This window comes from Glycine soja, chromosome 1, assembly GCF_004193775.1.
Source record: "Glycine soja cultivar W05 chromosome 1, ASM419377v2, whole genome shotgun sequence".
Classification (NCBI taxonomy): Eukaryota; Viridiplantae; Streptophyta; class Magnoliopsida; order Fabales; family Fabaceae; genus Glycine; species Glycine soja.
In genome coordinates this window covers 155177-176152 of record NC_041002.1, presented here as the reverse complement: position 1 = coordinate 176152, position 20976 = coordinate 155177, and the positions used below count along the sequence as shown (strand labels likewise).

At 36.4% G+C, this 20976-nt stretch overlaps 1 protein-coding gene across 1 annotated transcript; it reads right to left on the bottom strand.

Moving 5' to 3' along the window:
• Positions 1–1195: 1195 nt before the first annotated feature.
• Positions 1196–12954, bottom strand: LOC114407012 (protein FAR1-RELATED SEQUENCE 5-like). Its single transcript, XM_028369924.1, has 2 exons — positions 10544–12954; positions 1196–1632 (listed from the first exon to the last, which is right to left on the bottom strand). Exons 1-2 carry the CDS (start codon positions 12701–12703, stop codon positions 1459–1461), a joined length of 2334 nt encoding a protein of 777 aa, XP_028225725.1. The 5' UTR covers positions 12704–12954; the 3' UTR covers positions 1196–1458.
• Positions 12955–20976: the final 8022 nt, after the last annotated feature.

Genomic DNA, 20976 nt, shown 5'->3' with positions numbered 1-20976 from the left:
TTTAACAATCTCGTCAATTAATCTACATTGGGTAAAAAATTTAAATCATATAAAATAATTGAATTATTATCTTAGGATTATTGATTTTTAGGAATTATGATTTTGGGTATAAAAGAATTATCCTTTACCAAATATGTGTATTACAAAGAATAAATACTTTTTTTATATAACTAAAATTTATAATAAATAAATACTTTTAATTATATACTTTATATTATAATTAAAATTTATAATAAATGAATATTTTGAAACATTTAAAATATATTTTAGATTTATGATTAATAATTTATATTGTGATAGTAATTATTGATATATTTTTTTAAAATATATATATTGGAAGAAAAACAGTTAAACACGTTCTCATTTAAGATTGACAATTAAAAATACTCTTAAGATGAGTAGACTTTTTATTAGAAATTACAACCACATGATACCATGCCACAATAGTATAAAAGCAAAGGTACATTCTAGAATCTTAAGCCTACAATGTTACTTATTTTGGTAAGAGGATAATATTTCAAGTAATTTCTTAATTTCTCTTAGAACAGCTACTATAGAATCTTGAGCCTATAATGTTATTGATTTTGGTAAGTGAAGATTTCAGGTAATTTCTCAATTTCTCTTAGGATTCACTAGACATGACAACCACCATCTAACTCTCTATGTGATCTTAAATTTGAATTTAAATTTGACTTTTGTAATTTGAATATTAGAAATTCACCAAAGTTAAAGTAAACCTTAAGACTCAATAAATATTGACATAAATACTTATATATTACTCACCAACAAAATTCTCACATCAATAGAAAAAATTGAATCTATAGAAAAAATTGAATCTATGTCTTTGTGAAATATGAATTCGTTCTATACCAACTAGATCAATTTTTATTGATTAAATACACCCAAGCTTTTATGATTAATGAAAAATAATATTCTAAATTCTCTTGCAAAATCTTTATTAATCTTCTTACTAGGCAAAACAGAGTATTAAAAGCATTTTAATTTCCAAAACATTAAATATGTTTATTTTTCATTTAATATTTTCTTCATATATGGTATTAAAAAATTATAAATAGTTGTTCAAATATTTGGACTGTAGGCAAATCAAATAGTTCATTTTGTGAGTTAAAAACTATGTAAGCAATTTCTTAAAAAAGAAAAAGCTATATAAGCAATTATTAAACTCAAAAAAATATTAATACATGACGTATATGTGCTAAATTATTATTTTCTTAACGAAAACTTGGACTATAAAAGTTGACATCAATATAATAAATATAGTACTGAACAAAAAAATAATCCACTGCAAACCAACTTTATACAACATCATAAGAGGGCTACAAGACAATTGTGGGGCGGCGGGTTGTCATGGGATCATTATTGATGCGCGATAGGGTTGCCAAAATAGAATTTAGAATTTGTTTTCGTATCTGTTTCAATGTTAATTATCCATAGTCTTTAGATGCCATCTTTCATGCTTATCTTGATGTTTTCCACCTTAACTGACAACTCTAACTTGTGATCCTCAACAGCTTTCAAAACTGAAAGCAGGTTGGACCGATAAATTTCACACTTCCGATTTGCACACTCAAGCTCATTCATAAGTTTTCTAATATTCTTATCCAAATCATCCTGCAGGACATAAAGCAATGAAACTAAAATAAGCAAAAACATACTTAAGCATGAATGATTATATATTTAAAACCAATGATATTATAAAATCTGTTACACAATAAATGTTTTCTTTCTTCAGAAGGAATAAAATATTTGAAAGGAATGAGAAAGTACATCTAGGGGAAGAATAATAAATAAATCCCCCTAAATAGAAGAAAATGAAAAGACACCCAAAGCAAAACAGTAACGAAGTTTTTATATATTTTTCCACATCATTAATATTTAACCTTCCTCAACCAAATGCATGCATGCAAGAACAAAATGGACTTATGGACCTGAAAGCACTTTTGACAAATTTCACAAGGACACAAATATGCACATGCTTCTGTTCCATCAAATAGCAGAAGCTAGACAGGTAAGTTAACAAAATCTTAAGTTAAAGTGGATATAAGACAATATCCAGTCAATAGGTATGTAATTATGAGATCTGAGTAAATGCATCCTGAAGAATAAATACTCTGCAATCATAATACCACCAAACATAACCTCATAATACTAACATTCACAATGTACATCATCTACAGGCCAATGTCATCAACATTAGTTGCTTGAAACCCACAACTAAGACCATACACCATATCTTAATTAAAGATTTTAATTATGAGATGATATGTGGTGCAAGTATTTTTAAAATTAGCATTGAGGATAAAAAAAACATTACAGAGGAAAACTAGGTTCAGCACAATATGCATACTTGATTAACCCAGTCATAATTAAGATAATTCTCTTAAATAAGGCGAAAAAATGCACATCAGACAACCGAGTGCATTAATCAGACTGGAACAAGGAAAACTGATCATTATATTCATATGTGAACTCTGAATTGCAAGGATGAAAGCACAAACAAAACATAAAGAGCTTGGTTAGATGAGAGACCAAATAAGGAAAACACTCAAGGGATTTATCTGTTGAAGGGCCAACTTTGTTCAATCGTGATTCATGATTAAGATATTCCTTTTCCTCTCTAAATATATTAATTATTAAACTACCAATTTGCTTTTTAAAAGATAAGTTACAAGAATTTGGTCTTCAAAAGATAAGTCCATATTTGACTAAATTAGTCATAATTGATGTACTTATAGCCCAATCCTCGGTCAAGGTTGATGGACTTATAGCCAATTGACGTAAATATTCTATGGAAAGTAAATTTCTCCAAAATCATGGAAAGTAAATTTCTCCAAAATCATTTATTCAGGGAGAAAATAGGTAGTTTGGTGCAGAAAATCTACCATAACTAGTTAACTTCCCTATAGGAGTTGTTGAATATTCGGGGAAACATTAGTCGCATGATGGGAGGCACCTGAGTTAGGGTACCAACTTGCTGAACCTTGAGGTTTAGCGCTGGTAAGCATAGCTTGAGGAGTGGGGTGCAAAAAATTATTCGAAAAATTAGGGTTCATGAAGGGAGCCTGCCGTGGTATAGCATGAAGCACAACAGAAACATGTCCTTGAGGCATGAATAAATAGGAACCAGAAAAAGGAAATTGAGAGGGAACCCTAAGTGGAGGATACCTTGACGTAGTGGAGGATTGACTGAAGAAGGAGGATTCAGAGACATAGTAGGCACAGTTTTCATCAAAACAATGATAGCAAACAGAAGCATCATGTCCAAATTTGCGACAAACTTGAACACTTGAATATCTGCCATGGCCTCCATGACCACCATTATGGCCACTGCAGCCACCTCTGCCAGTGGGACCAGCAACGTAGCGATCACCACCATTAGAGTCAAAGAACTGAGATAAACATTGCTCAGTCAGATTCTGCAGAGGAAGTTGTGGTGAGGCATTAGAAGTAGATCAATTTTTTCATATTCGCTACTGATAAGAGAGTAGAACTTGCTATTATATTCGCTCCGGCACCCCTTCCAGAATAATATCAATTTGTTCTTTAGAATAAACAAAGTCCCCAATCACCATGAGAGTATCAACTAAGGCCCGAATACGAAGCAAGAATTCAGATATGTTGCTATTCTCAAGTGTAGTGCTGTGTAGCTCAGTGCGATCACATTAGTGTGCAAATGAAAATGTGAATCTTCTCCCAAAGTTGCCACAAAGATTTGCAACCAATAACACAGCCAAGCATTTCGCATGAAATAGAAGATTGAAGCCATGATAAGAGAAGTTGGTCTTGCTGCTCCCAAGCAAGATAAGAAGCAGAGACTCTGCCAGTGTCATGATCTTCAACAGTGAGGAATTTGAGGATTGACAAGAAAATGATGCAATCAGTGGTGACATTTTATCACAGGATGTTGATACCCGAAGAGATAGTTTTTCGTATATAATTTCTCTGAAATAGAGTGAGAGAAAGTAACAGCAGCCACCAAATGACAGCAGTGGAAAGGTAGAAATAGGTTCCACATTGAACGGAAGTGTCAGAGGTGGAGGAGGATTTTGATCAGAAGCCATAGATCTAAGTTAAGAATCAAACTGTGCTCTGGATACCATATTAGAATTTATGAACAGAACTGTAATTTGTATTATTGAAATTCTGAGAATTGTTGGTTTACAACAAAGGAGAAGATAGCTATTTATAGCTGTGCAATACAAAACAGAAAACCTAACTAACTCTCAGTGTGACAGCTATCCCCTATCTAAAAAGCAAAAGAAAAGACACCGAGTAAGTATACTGTAATATCACTAATCCAAAATGATGTATGGGGGCCATGCAGAATAAAGAACATAACAGGCTCTATATGGCCTGTTATGTTCATTAATACCACCAAACAGAAGACGCCTTTATTAAAGCTCTTCCAAGATCAAACTATGACAATGTAAGTGTACATGAGTAACTAACTCTGGTTAGTTTAATAACTGTAGTCACTTGACAGTTAGCTCTAGTTAGGTTTCAGTTACAACTGAATCTCAGCAGTATAAATACTGCTCTTGTAAGGGATCTCAGTGGCTTCGTAATATTTTCTAAATTTTTATTTATTTATTTATTTAATTTTTTTGCTCAGCAAAAGTAAGTAGTATATATATAAATGAGTACCAGAGGTACTGTAGATACATAATGGGAGTGGATTAGCAGCTGGTTCTGAATGCCAAGATACATATAATAAGAACCAAGCTGAACCTGCAGAAACAGAAATACATTTACCCTGCACTAATTACTTAGATTACAGCAGCTACCATCCTTTCCTAATTACAAAAAGCTACTGTGAGATGAGAGGACCAGTGATTGAAATGCAGGGTGAAACCCTTCTCCATAACTTTAAGCCATGTCCATAGTAGAAAAATCGCATCCTCCATCACTTTACTTCCTTCGAAAGTTTGGTTAGCAAAGATCACCCCATTTCGATGCTTCCAAATGGTCCATGTTAGCGCTACCCACCAGCACTTCCATCTTATTGCTTTAGTTCCAACAGCAGACCCACTTACATGTTGCAGAAAATGGTCCTTGGGATTTTGTGGGAATACACCCCTTGTGTTTACCCATTGCAAAGACTCCCACCATAAAGGGAGGGTTTTGTTGCAGTTGAAAAATAAATGGGCTGCGTTCTCCTCCGAGGTGTTGCATAGAGGGCACCTTGAGTCATTTATCTCCACTTGTCTACTTCTCAGGTAGGTCCTAGTTGGTAATCGATCTCTAATGAGCCTCCATGCGAACACCGCTACCTTGGATGGAATCTTAAGCTTCCAAAGATCCACGAAGGTCCGGTCTTCATTTTCCCCCCTTTTTTCTGCCAACAGTAGCTGATACGCTGTTTTTGCTAGAAAATTCCCGCTCGGGTCAACCTTCCATATCCATGAATCTGCACTATTTTGGTGAATTGTTAGCTGTGCTGTCTCCTCTAGAAAATCTGCCGCCATAGCAATCTCATTTTCGAAAAGGGGTCTCCTCCAGCTAAAGTTCCATTCCCACCCTGCAGCATTATGGCTTCCCATACAATTGATGGTTTGCTGCTGTTGATTTGAAACCTGGTATAGTCTAGGGTATTTTGCCATTAGTGTTCTGTCATTGCCTGCCCATATATCTTCCCAAAATCTGAACTTGTCTCCACATCCCACCCTCCATTCTATCTGATTCCTAAGTACAGTTGAGTCCCGCTGTTGGTTGATGGACATAAGGTCCTTCCACCATGGTGAATGATAGCTGCTTCTTCTTTCTTCATCAAGGGATCTCCATCCGCCATACTTAGAGATCAGTATTCTAGTCCACATCTCCCCTTGGTTCTGAAATAATTCCCATCTCCACTTTCCAAGCAGCGCTGTATTAAACGTCTGTAGATCTTTTATACCGAGTCCTCCTTTGTCTTTTGGGAGACACACTGTTTCCCAATTGACCCATGCAATCTTCCTTTGTTCCTTCCTCCACCCCACAAGAATCTACGTTGAATATTGACCAGCTTGTCAACAACTTTGCTGGGTACCCTGAAAAAAGAAAAGAAATAGATTGGAAGTGAAGTTGGGACTGCATTAATGAGGGTGACTCTCCCATCGAAAGATATATGTTTCTGTTTCCATCTAACTAATTTTGCCTCACACTTCCTAATGATAGGATCCCAGACCACAGCACTTCTTGGATTTGCCCCAATTGGGATACCAAGATAGGGAAATGGCATGGACAACACGCTACAGTTTAGGAACTCGGCAGCCACCCTCCTCCATTCATCAGATTTGCCAATCACCCCAAATCGACTCTTCGCAAAATTAATTTTGAGCCCTAATGATAATTCAAAACATCTGAGAATGGTTTTTATGACCTTCACGTTCTGCATTGTAGCCTCCCCAAAGAAAATGGTATCATCCGCATATTGTAATATGCTAACTGGCTCCTTATTCTTGCCCACTAGAAAGCTGTTAAAGAATTTTTTATCCACCGTTTCTCTCATCAAACCTGTTAAACCTTCTGCAGCAATATTAAACAGTAGAGGGGCTAGGGGATCCCTTTGTCTAAGGCCTCTTTGTGGGGCAAATTCTTGGGTAGGGCTACCATTAACTAGAATGGAGATCGATCCTAAGTGGAGACAACCCATGACCCACTGAATCCATTTATTGCAGAACCCCAAACACCTCATCATATGTGCTAGGAACTTCCATGAGACGGAGTCATATGCTTTTTCATAATCTACTTTAAACACCAAGCATGATTTTTGACTCCTTTTTGCCTCCTCCACTACTTCATTAGCTATCAGTACACTATGTAGTAGGTGTCTTCCCCTTATAAATGCGGATTGTCTCTCATCAATGATGTCCGACAACACCTTCTTCAATCTGTTTGCTAGTATCTTGGCCACTATTTTATAGACATGGCCTATTAAAAAGATAGGTCTATAATCGTTGAGCGTTTGAGGATCTTTCAGCTTGGGGATCAGAGCGATAAAAGAGGCATTACCACCCTTCGGGAAAATACCGTTGACATAGAATTCGTCCAGGAACCGGATGATGTCAGGATTTAGTGTCTCCCAAAAGTGCTTGATAAACTTGAAATTTAAGCCATCAGGTCCTGGGCTTTTCTCACTGTCACACCCATACTGCAAACTTTATTTCCTCCTCCTACAATCCTCCCACCAGCAAATCATTTTGCTACGATCCAATCCTCCGAAATCTGGTGCCACTAATTTCTGGTCTGTCGAGATCAGGTTCGCTAAATCTGGACATGAAGAAATTGCGGGTTTCTTCTTTCACTCTAATTGGATCTTCAACCCAAGCTCTCTCAATGAGCATTCCATTGACTGCACTACTCCGGCGGTTAGAATTCATGAGCATGTGGAAATATCGTGAATTATAATCCTCTTCTCTGATCCATTTTGAACGTGCCTTTTCTCTCATCAGGGATTCATGTGACTGTGCCGCTGTCCAAAGATCCTCCTGCAACTTTTTACGTGCTGCCAGTTCCTGCGGGGACAGCTGTCTATCATTGCTGCCTGCTTCCAACTTGTTGAGATCATACTCGATCTGCTGTACCTTCTTAAGTGTGTCTCCAAACTGCTGTTTGTTCCACTGCTTCATCCTTTCCTTGAGTTTCTTAATTTTTTCTTTCAGTGAGTATCCCCCCACCCCCTTAATTGTAAGTTTGTCCAGCTCCCTTTGACTAGGTTTTCGAAAGTTTTGTCGTTCAGCCAACAATCGAGAACCTTGAAGGGTTTGGGACCCCAATCAACAATTCTAGATCTAAGCAAGATGGGACAGTGATCCGAGAAGTTTCTATTCAAGATGAGGTATGTACTTTCGGGCCATTTAGATATCCATGCATCGGAGACAAAGAATCTATCCAGTTTGCTCTTTGCAGCCCCATTGGGTCTATACCATGTGAATTTTCTCCCTACACACTGTACTTCTTCTACTTCTAAGTCGGAAACCCAACCATTGAACTCAGTAATGGTATTGTCGACCGCCACCCTCTGAGACACACTTAGTCTCTCAGCTGGATCTCTAAATGCAATATACAAATCCCTTTTCCCTTGCGTTTGGTATCAGAGCTCTCTGATCTTTTTTTCATGGCTTCCACAAATTCTGGTGCAACTCTGGCCAACAACGGTGGGCCAACTTTGGCGAACAACTCCAGTGCAACTTCACTCAACATGGTTCTGATGAATCAAGATGTTTCTTTGTTGTTCCCTACAACAATTTTTTTTGCATCAAATCACAGAATAGATTCAATCGCTTCATTGCGAGTCCTCAAATCCCTCCGCAATACCTTTCCGATGAAGATCATGATCTTAATCGCGTTAATCCTCTCTTCTTGAAGTGGCAGAAACAAAATCAGTTTCTCATTGTTTGTCTTCAGTCTACGCTCTCAAGCTCCATGCTTGCTCGAGTTCTTGGATCAACACACTCGTATCAAATGTGGGACAAGATTCATGCATATTTTCATCACCAAACGCAAACAACGGCATGACAGCTCCGATTGGAGCTCCGTCACACAACATTGGATAACCATCAAGATTCTGATTTTCTCTCTCAGGTCAGAGACTCATTGATGTGCTTGCTTCGGTAGGTGATGCTGCTACCTATCGTGAGCACATGTATGTGATTATGGAAGGACTTCCTAGGGATTTTGACTCGACCATCGCTCTAATTGAAAGTCGTCTACCACACACATCGCAATTGAAGAGACTGAAGGATACATCCTTGCGCAGGAGCTATGGCTTCACAAATAGACCAAACTCGAAGCTTTGAGTAATTTCTTCACACCAAGAGTAAATCTCACCGAAGTGAGTTTGCTGCACTCCACTGAGATTGACAACTCGAATTTGTACTCCGACACTAATGCTGTGTATACGAATCAATATTCTTCAAATTCACAAGGTTCTAGTGGCCATAATGGCCGAGGCGGGGGTGGTTTCAACCATGGAGGTGGTTGCGGTAGTCGGAGCTCAGTCTAGTGTCAAGTTTGTTTCAAGTACAATCACATAGCTCTGACATGCTACAATCGATTCAATCCTCAGTATCAAGCTGCCAGTGGTGGTAACAATAGCAATTATGGGAATAGCAACAATGGCAATTATGGGAATAACAACAATCATAATAACTGGTCTCACAATCAGAATCAGAATCAGAATTGGGGTCAGAATTAGAACCAAAACAATAACTGGAACAAGTCTTCTAATTCAAATTGGAGTTCACAGCAAAGTCAGAATCAGAATCATAACTCTCAGAACTCTAATTCTAGCCCTGCACAAGCTATGGTGGCAAATTCTGACTGCAATGCTTCATCATCTTGGTTTCCAGATTCTGGAGCGTCCTTCCATGTGACCAATAACTCACAGAACATCCAGCAAACTTCTCCTTTTGAGGGTCCAGACCAGATCTCCATTGGCAATGGACAAGGTCTGAATATCTCAGCCGCTGGTCATTCCAATTTTGTTTCCCCTTTCAGTCCTAATGTCAAACGTATTCTTAAAAACATGCTTCTTGTTCCTCAAATAACTAAGAACCTAATTAGTGTAAGCAAATTAGCCAAAGATAATCATGTTTTCTTTGAGTTTCATGCTAATTGTTACTTTGTTAAATCTCAAGATTCCAATAAAATCATTCTTCAAGGAGATGTTGGATCTGATGGCTTGTATCAATTTCCCAATCTTCAGTTCTGCTCTGTTGTCCAGCTTGTATAAACACTTTCTTCTGTTGATTGTAAAAATACTGTGCCTAATTCTATATATATCTGACACCATAGGCTAGGTCATCCCAATTCTCAAGCTTTAAAGCTTGTGCTTAATCATTGTAATTTCAAAATTCATGTTAAAGATGAACTGCCCTTCTGTTCTGCTTGTTGTATGGGCAAGATTCATAGATTTCCTTCTAAGCTTTCTCAAACTGTATACAATTCTCCTTTGGAATTAATATGCAGTGATCTGCAGGGTCCTTAAATAGAGTAAATCTACAAAAGCTTTCTCAAACAGAGCTTTATTTAAAATACGACAAATGATTATATATCAGGACTTGAATAGAGTAAATCAACAAAAGCACTCATAATAACTCAAGGTGATTGAAGGATTAAGAGTAGAAAGTAACTAGCCTTACCTTGAGAGCTGAAAAGGGTGCGCCGACAACCAACTTTCTTAAAATCTTATGCGGTTAGATGAAGGTTCGAGACTAGTTATATATCTCTAACCCCCTCACATCAATTCCTTAGGGCTTGAGACAGGGCCATTGCACAGGTTTTCTCTATATTGTGACAGAATTGAGCTTTATTTATAAGAATGAAAGTGGCAGGGATCAAACTTCTAACTACTTGGTCATAGCAGCTCTGGTACGATTTCAAGATTGGTTTTAGGTGAAGTCGTGAAGGTTTATATCATAATGCCTTAAGCTATTAGGGGAAGGTTCAGGATTGGTTTCATATAATGATGGATGAAAGAGTAAAATGCACTCAAACAGATATCATAAAAGAGGTTAAAAATATTTTCAAATGGAAATCAGACCTTAGACATATGCTGGCTCAAGCTTGCTTCCTGGCACCCACTTGTGTAATTAGCATGACTTTCATCATTCAGCACGTGACTCCTTACCTTTCCATTACTGATAGGAATTTTTCCCTCATTTTGTATTCCCTGAGAAACTCTTTTTGCAGCTTCTTGTAAAGCATCTATTGCGACATCATAAGTTTCAGCAGACCGCGCGCCTTCATCAACAAATTTAAGAGCCTCATGCCGGAGGGTGTTATATCTAACTGTATGAGATTCCAAATAGTAAGTATATACATCACAAGCATGTTCTTCTAATATTACATTGCTTTTGGCATTTCTTGTCCAACGTTTCAATATATAATGAGATGGGAGAGTAAGCACATTGGTAACTCTAAAGACTGCCAAAACATGCCTACAAAGAAGGCCTGAAAACTCAAACATTTGGCAACTGCAAGTTGCTTTCATCTCCAGAACATTGAATTTAACACAATACCCTTTATGGTCCTCTCCAAATTTAGCTACATGATATGTAATGACCTCCCCATCATCATCGGCTTTGGATGCCATTAATGCAAGTGTCCCAACTAACTCCTCCTGGAACCTCATGAAAATTTTTCTCGTGTAAAGCTCAGATGCTTGCTTCTCCATTGGAGATGGGGTTCTCAATACCGGCAAAGTATTCATTGTGTCATAATCCGCTCTCACTTCTTTCTCATTGCGACTTTCAAGTGCTTTCTCATAGAGCTTAAAGAACTGACTTAAATTGGTTGAAGCATTTATATACCCATCAAAGTAAGAGTTCATGCTATCACTTCGCTGAGTGATGGACATTTCTGCAAAGAATGTGTCTCGCAAATATACAGGTACCCACTGCCTACAAGAAGAATATATTGCTTGAAGCCATTCATGGACCCTGAGATCATATTTATCTACAAGTGTTGACCAGCAAGACTTAAATTCCTCAGTCGACTCAGTCAAGTTAACACATTTGTGAAATTCTGCTTCAAAATTTGGATATTGGAGGAAAATATGAGATAACTTCTCCTGGCATTTTTTAAAGATGTGCCACTTGCAGAAACGGTGACGAGTCTCGGGGAAGACTTGTATTATGGCTGACCGAATTGCAGAATCATGATCAGTTGTTATTGACACTGGCGGACATCCAGACATGGCCATAAGCCATGTCTTGAAAAGCCACACAAATGATGCTTCAGATTCGTTAATTAGGAAAGCACAACCAAAGAGAACAGGTTGCCCATGATGGTTTACACCAGTAAAGAAAGCAAATGGTAACCGATACCTATTAGATCGGTATGTGGTGTCAAAGGTTACAGTATCACCAAAAAATGTATAATTCATCCTAGCCTTGGGATCAGCCCAGAAAACATTGGTTATGGACTGATCCTCATCTCCTTGCACAGCATAGAAGAAATTAGGGTTTTCGGCATGCATCTGTCTCAAATAATCAAGAACAAGTTGAATGTCACCTTCTAAACTTCTCAGCCTATTATTCCTCATGTAATTCCTACAGTCCACCTCTGTGAAGCCGACTTTGCTAATCCCACCATACTCTTTAATTAGTGCAGACATAATTCTACGAGGACCCATCCCAGCAGCCTGTAAAGTATCGATGAGAGTCTTGGCAGCTCCTGAAATTTGCCTGTGAGAGCGAAGGCAATGCACCTGGTCTGGTGGAACGAGCTCGTGATTATGTTCTCTAACAAAGCCAGAGACGATCCACTTGCCAGAGTCTTGCATTTTGACAGAAAGAGAGGCTTTACAACCGACTCGGGTAATTGTTCGTGGGCGCTTGATCTCTCTATCCTTCGTGCGTTTCTCATTCAAGTTGCGGAAACCCTCCTTTGCGCAAACAAATTGCCTCTGTATAATAGCTCCATCGCGCCTGGAACGACGGGATGAGCTGACGCGAGTACTAAACCCAACACGACGGGCATAGGAATTGTAGAAGGCCTTGGCAGCCTCTTCAGACTCGAATTCCATGCCCTCGCAAGGTTCAAGATCTAAGAGGTCCACCTCAGGAAGATATATTTCCCCACCTCCAGTGGCTACACCCAATTCCTCCTCATCAATTCCTCCTCCGTCGTCATCGTCATATTCTCCCTCGCCTCCTCCCAGCCCAATATCAAATTCTAGCACCTCGACCTCGTTATCCATCACTAGTTAACTTGTTTATATTCCGAATACTAACACTATTTCTGCGATCGGGATTCAGGATATACACTACAACGAAACGAAAGCAAAGCCACGAGATATGGAAAAGAAAACAACTGACCGTCGTCGAGGTCGAGGTCGAGTGACAGTAAGAAGTCCGCGCCTGACAACAAAGAAATTATGCAACTCCTCAAACCAAACTGCAGAATGAAAAATGCCGATAAACATATTGCTCTCCTCTCAAAACAAAACATAAAGATATTTAACCAACTTTTTTTTTTTTTATAAAAAACCATATCATTCAAATATGGATAAGTGATAATGGAATTTAAATGCTAGATCCCCTCCTCTTTAAAATTGTGTCATTGGATAATGGAATCAATGGAGTCAAAATATTTTTAAAAATGGGAAACAGAATTGTATTTAAAGTTTCTTATTTATACTTTCGGTTGCTGTATTTTAATATTTTTTATTATTTATTCACATAATTTTAAATATTTGATATTACTTATTATTATAATAATTGAAAAAAAAAATTCTAATACTTTGAAATCGAAAAAAGAATTTAATACCTATCTATATCCTATATTATAAAAGAGAAGTATAGGAAAATTACTGGTGTGTCCCTGCTTAGAAAATGGGCACCTGTCCCTTTTGCTGGATTTATTGTCATTTTGTTGGCTTTTTGGTTTGTGTTGGAGGTTCTACACGTGTGTGGTTTACATGTTTGTTTTTTCATCATTTTTCATCAAAAAGGAATTGTTGTGCCATGTGTCTGATGGCTAAGCTAGCTTGCACTCTTTGATTGGGCACGTGGTTTGGGTGTTTTGTGCAATGTCGTTGGTTGTTGTTGTGTCATTTTCGTTTGTTTCATTTTCAAGTTTGAAAGCAAAACTGGATTTGAAGGTGTGAGGCTCTGCCTTAGTCATTTCTTTTCTAACTTTTATGTTGTGCATGGCTGTGATTTTCCTTTTTGTTTTCCAGTTTGGTTTTGTTCTGTTGTTCGGGTTGTTCTGTTTTTTTGTTTAATGTCTTTGCATTTGGTTTGGTTTCAGTTTGTATGTGTGTTAGTTTTTCCAGGTGATTTTAGAACTCTTTTTCGGTATTTTTCTTCTTTGGTGCTTTGTTTACTGACTTTTATATTGTGCATGGCTGTGATTTTACAATTTTTCTTTGGTTGAGAAGTTTCTTTTGGAGTTTGTTTTTGCTCCGTTGCTGGGTTTGACTGTGAGAAGAAAAGGTAATGTTTATGTTGTGCATGTGTGCTTTAGCTTTTGTTTTTTGTTTTTTAATGAGTTACGTTTGTTTTATAGTTTGCCTTTTGCTGGGTTTATTGTCATTTTGTTGTCCTTTTGGTTTTTTCTTCGGCTACAACACGTGTGTGGTTTGCATGTTTGTTTTTTCCTCAAAAAGCAACTGTTGTGCCATGTGTCTAATGGATAAGCTAGCTTGCATTGTTTGGTTGGACACGGGGTTTGGGTGTTTTGCAGAATGTCGTTGGCCGTTGTTGTATCATTTTCGTTTGTTTCATTTTCAAGTTTCAGAGCAAAATTGTTTGTTTGCTTGCTTCTGGATTTCAAGGTGTGAGGCTGTGTGTTGGTCATTTGTTTTCTAACTTTTATGTTGTGCATGGCTGTGATTTTCCTTTTTGTTTCCCAGTTTGGTTTAGCTCTGTTGTTCGGTTGGTTGTGAGAAGAAAAGGTAATGTTTTTTTTGTTGAATGTCTTTGTATTCGGTTTGTTTTGAGTCTTTTTCTGATTTTGGTGCTTTGTTTTCTAATTTTTCTATTGTGCATGACTGTGATTTTACAGTTTTTCTTTGGTTGAGAAGTTTGTTTTGCAGTTTAGTTTTGCTGCCTTGCTGAGCTTGATTGTGAGAAGCTAAGGTAATGTTTATGTTGTGCATTCTTTGGTTGAGAAGTTTGTTTTACAGTTTTCCTTTGTTTGGTTGTTAGTTTTGAGTGCAACAAATGAAAATTATACTTTTGTACCCAAGTTTGAGTTTGGCTGAGAGAAGTTGAGCTTTAACTTGAGGATGTCTGTTTTTTCTATGGTTTGTTAAGTTTGGTGTTAATGCATTCTTATATGTTTGTTGCCTCTTTTGTTAATTCTATTTACTCACATGGCCAGGTGTTTATTTTTACTTATTCATATGCAGTTTATTGTGGTCTTATGTGTGTTTTGTGAGTTTTCTTCTTTGTTTTTTTTGTGACAGGTTGTTAACTTTGGTTTCCAATGGTTGAGGTGGTAGTTTAATTTTTTCACTGTTTGACTATATGCTTGGTTTTTAACTGATGTTCTGTTTTTCTTGGTGTTGTTGTTCAGGCTTTGCGATTATGAAGTTATGGCACGTGTTGTTGATAAAATTAAGTTGATAGATGGATCAAGGGAAGCTCTTAAACTTTCTGTAAGGATCACTGATCTTTGGTTCATTGGGATTCCCGAAAAGTCTGAACATGCCGAAATGGTGGTTGTTGATTATGATGTATGTTTTTGGCAGTTTTTTTTATTATAAATTATATTATTGACCATTCAATCAGGTATTTATATGTTTTCTATATTATAGGGAGATGAAATGCATGTTGTGTGCAAACAAGATCAACTGAAGTCTCGCAAGGCTGATTTGAAAGAAAATTTGACTTATGTGATGCATAATTTTAAAGTTATCAAGAATGATGGGAAATTCAGAGTTTGTGATCATGAATATAAATTATGTTTTACTGGAGTTACTGTTGTTAGGCAATCTGATATGGAACACTTACCTTTTAGGAAATTCAGATTTGTTGATTTTTCCAGTGTCATCGCTGGTCATTTTCAAATTGGACTCTTGGTTGGTAAGATCGTTGTTTGCAATTTGTGGATTGATTTTGTTTGACGTGATTATGGCTTTTCAAGTAAGATGTGTTTACCTTGTGGTTGCTTTAGATGTTATTGGCGTGGTTGATGAAGTGGTATTCCGATATGTGTCATCGAAAAATACGAGGGTTGTTTTGAAATTAAAGTATTTAAGGTTATCTTTTACAATTTAAGTTTTGAGTGTGTGTCATTGTTGTTTCAATCGGATGATGATTAGATGCTGATATACTGATACATTAATTGTTGTTTCCTTCTGATAGTGGACAGGTGCTATCCTGCACACTCTGGGAAAATTACTACTTACAGTTTTTGTCTTATTTGAATGACGTTCAAGATGAAAGGCCGATCGTTATTCTTTTGACACATGCCAGGATTAAGGAAGCGCAGGGTCAGTGTAATGTGAAATTTCTCAATTTTCATGCTTACTAGATAATATTTTTTTGGGGTCTAATCTGTAGGATCATATTCGTCGTCGGTCAGTAATTCTTTCAAGGCGTCTAAACTCATGATCAACGACCTTGTGCTGGAAATTCAAGAATTTAGAGAGAGGTATTTTGGCAATGTGCTACTTATGTGATTGTAATTTCAAACTGTTAAATATGTAAGTAATCTTTGTTGGGCTTTTGCATTTGTTGTATTCTTATAGCCTTTTAGATTTAGGGATCGAGGTTAGATAAGTTTTGACGCCTATTGGACAAGGGAGTTCACAGGTTTCAGGGTCATCTCAATTATCATCAAAAGATGCGTTTCTGTCAAAGGCTGAAGTGAAAAATATCTCTCAGATTAATGCCACTTCTGAGGTGATGTTCTTATTCATTTGTAGCTTCTCTTTGTAGAAAATCTAATGTTAGTTTCTTCAAACAGGAAATTGTTTGTGTTACTGTTGCCAAGATTACAACTATAGTGATGGACAACTATTCATGGTGCTATCCGGCTTGCGATCAATGTTATAAAAAAGTTGACATAGAAATTGTGCCGTTCACATGTCTGTGTGGAAAAGAGAACGATCAACCTGTACTAAGGTGATTGATTCACTGTTTAATTGGTATGACGTTCATCAACTACTTTTTCTTATACTGGTATCTATATTGGCAGGTATAGAGTTGAGGTGATGGTTAATCACAAGGGTGAACAGACCAAATTTTTTATCTGGGACCGTGAATATGCACAGTTAATTGGTCAATCAGCGGATGAAGTCAACAAGCTCAAAATAGAAGTATGTTATTGTATTGTCATGCAATGTTTTTTAATTTACAGTGAAAATTTGTTAGGTTGCTATCCATTTTCATTCTTCTTTTTCCGCGCAAGGATGGCGATGTTGATTTAAATGTCTCTCCTCAAGCACTAGATAGGCTATTGGGTTGTTTCCTTGCATTCAAAGTGAAGGTGCAACCAAGGTTCAGGAATTCTGTTGTTCTTAAATATTCAGATGAATCAGACTTGATCAATGTTGTGCTGGATATGATTCCCGATAGTGAGGTTGTGTTTTGTCAAATGTATTTTAGTTATTGTGAGTGTATGCATATATTCCATTTGTTTTTTTAGTGTCAATTCATATATCATGCAGCCATGTTGCAAGATCGAGAATTCAATACTTGAGTTGACCGATCCTACAGAGCTTGAATCTGTAAGCTAAAATTGTCTTTCTCTGTTTTTCTTGGTGTATGTTGCAATGATGGCAACAAAATTTAGCTGACTCATCAATCAATATTTTATGCAACAATCTGTGTCTGTTACCGCTGATCATGACCGCTCAATGCTTGACTCAAGTGAGCCTACAGAGCTTGAATCTGTAAGCTGGCGTTGTCCTTGTGTGTTTTTGCTGGTGTATTTTCCGATGATGTCAACAAAATTTAGCTTACTGATCAGTTAATATTTTATGCAGCAATCTGTGTTTGTTACCGGAGATCATGACCCTCTTCTCAGGATTCCATTGACACCAACTAAGCGCGTATCTTTTGATGAGTTGGATGATGAGCGAAAAAACTTTCAGATTTCACCTGCCGAAGTTTCCTCCAACAAATTAGCCAAGCATTCTCAGGCTGAATGAATTATGCTGTTGACATGTTGCCTTGGATGTTTTTTTATGATCGTATGACCAAATTGTAATATTTACCCCGTCGCACTTTTTGCGGTTTTTTTACTCTTTGCATGGACGACGTTGTTGGAACATTAATTGTTGGCTATTTTGTAGAATACCGTTCCTGTCTCATTTTTGTTAAGTTCATTTTGTACTTGCAAACCAAAACTGTTTTTTTTCCTCTTTGATTAAATGAAACAATAGTTTTTTGGGGCTTTGCATTACTCTATTTGTTAATACTGTGATGAAATTGCAATCTGTGGATTATTGTTGTCAAAATCTTAATGAATGTAATCAACTCAAGTTAACTGATGAATTAAAATTTTTTTTCTCTGCTGAGTGCTAATTAAAGAGAGATTGAATACAAGGATTATTTCGATTCAATACAAGAATGCTGATGAATGTTAACAAGTCAAGATAATTGATAAAGAGAGATTGAATACAAGGATTATTTCGATTCAATACAAGAATGTTGATGAATGTTAACAAGTCAAGATAACTGATGAATTAAGGGTTTTTTTTGAACAAATTACACATAAACTAAAATATAAGCTGACATTTAGTAATTAAACCCAGTTTTTTGACTACTTAAATATTAATCATGAGTCATTACAATCAGTAAAATAGATTGACATATTAAGTAATTTTCAAAACTATTTAATCCTATCTTTATTGCTATTGCACAGCTAATTTTGAAACTTAATATTCAGTACTAAGTAAAGAGAGATTCAAGGCAAGGATTATTTCGACTCTATTAGGGATGAGAATTGCAAATATGACATATTGATCAACCAAAGAGAGATTGGACAACCTTTGATATCAAAGTTTTCTCTACCGTGCATCTTTAGTTGTAGTTTTGTGTTCTAATTTCAATTTCATGCTTAATTTTCTTTTTTATTACAATAACTGTAAAAATGTCTAATCACATTTAATCCACCAAACCCAGAATTGATATTTGCCATCTCTTGCTTTATGTCAATTAAGATTTGTTTATTAATTTACCCATGAATCTTTAGTTGTAATTTTGGATGCCAAAACAAATCTGTTCATTAATTATGAAATCCATTATATAAAAACATCTAATCACATTTAATCCCCTAAACTCGTATTTCATATTTGCCATCTCTTGCTTGATGTCAATTAACATTTATTTATTAATTTACAAAATATTTCATCCTTTGTTGCAAGTTCCGTTCTAAATTCTTAAGCTCTAAAAGTGCAGATCAATCACATAGTTGATTCTATATCCAGAACTTACTCCTCTATATACAATATCTTTACATCTGAGTCTGATCATTGCTACATGACTCATTTTCGAAGCTACTTTAATTCAACTTGCATGTTTAATTTTGTCTTTATTACACAACTGGACATTTGGAATTACTTTGATGTATAATTTCCTCTTTGTGCATTTCAAAACTTTGTCGTGGTGAATTGATATACCAAACAGCTTCATTGATATCAACTGCAAACATGCAAAACAATACACATGCAAATGCATCTACCTCAGGTAAAGCCAGAATGTATAGGAAAGCTATCCTGGAAAAAAAAAAGATAAGATTCAGCCTGATAGATCACATGAGGCAACTATAGATTCCACTCTGAAAGATATACAACGTCATGGTGAGAAATTATAAATAAGATGTTTTCTTTTAAAAAAACATTAGTCTGTTCAACTTGACTTAATTTGTCTCTATTCTTAAGTCATGACAACTGATTCATTAGAGGATATAAATTCTGAATCTCCACAAGGTACGATGATAGAAAATCCTTGTTCACTTTTTTTCCCAAATTTTAATTATATCTATGATATCTAACCTAAATTGTTACAACATCTGATTCTAATTTTTTGTCTGAGGATGAAAATTGTCAATCCAATAGTAATGAACCTGCAATCGATACTGAAGGTAATAATTATAGCTCTGATATAACCTTAAGGATATCGATTGATATGCTTTAAACTAAATTCTACTATCTCATTAGACAATTTCAGGCTATTCTGACTTGGGTGATCAGGCCAGGCAATGTAGACATTGCAATGCAAAAATGTGGTATAATGAAAGAATTTCAAAAGATAAAAATACAACAAGTCCAAAATTCAGCTTATGTTGTGGAGATGACAAAGTTGAACTTCCATTATTACAAAGTCCCCCGAAGTATCTTAAACGACTTATGTTTGATGGTAATGCAAGTGATAGTAAAAATTATCAGTGTAACATACAGACATATAACATGATGTTTGCCTTTACATCTGCTGGTATTAAGCTAGACAAATCAATTAATGAAAGCAGAGGACCTCCTACAATTAGAATTCAGGGTCAACCATGCCATCGAATAGGCAGCTTATTACCAATGCTTGGAAAACAACCGAAATTTGCATAGTTATATATCTTTGATACGTAGAATGAAGTTGAAAATAGAATTAATACAATGAGGTAGTACTTCTTTTGTTTCTTTTATTATCAAATATGAAGAATTATGATTGGGAAAACATGTTTTCTGACACCAATGGATGTATTTTTATATTGTTTTTTGCAGCCAACATGTTGTAATTCAACCAGAGATTGTTTCAACTTTAAGTCAAATGCTGGATGAGCACAATGTCCATGCAAAAAGTTTCAGAATGGCCAGGGACAGATTGACAGATAGTCAACTAGATAATGTAAAATTGAGATTGATAGCTGCACGTGAGAAAGATGGTTGTACATACAATCTCCCAAATGTTTCTGAAGTTGCTGCCCTGATTGTTGGTGATTTTGATCCAGACTCAAGAAGAGATATTATTGTTGAAACTCAAAATGGAGAATTACAAAGAATCCATGAATTACACTCTAGCTATCTAGGACTCCAATACCCTTTACTCTTCCCTTATGGTTGAAGATGGATATAGACCTGATATACTTCACCGTTCTACATCTAGCAGCAGAAAAATGAAGAGAAATCGTCTAACGATGAGAGAGTGGTTTGCTTATAGACTGCAGTCCAGATCAAATGAAGCACAAACTTTGTTGCATTCTAGAAAACTATTCCAACAATTCATCGTTGAAGCATACACCATGGTTGAGTCTGAAAGACTTAGCTACATCAGGAACAATAAAAAAAAACTTAGAGTTGACAAGTATTTAGTTTACAAACATCATTGGATGCTGGAAGCAGTAAAGGCTCATCTAAAGGAAAAAGAATGATTTTGCCGTCAACCTTTGTTGGCAGTCCACGTTATATGGACCAACTTTACTTTGATGGTATGACAATATGCAACCATGTGGATTTTCCAAATCTTTTTATTACTTTAACCTGTAATCCAAATTGGCCTGAAATCCGTAGAGTACTTGCACCTTTGA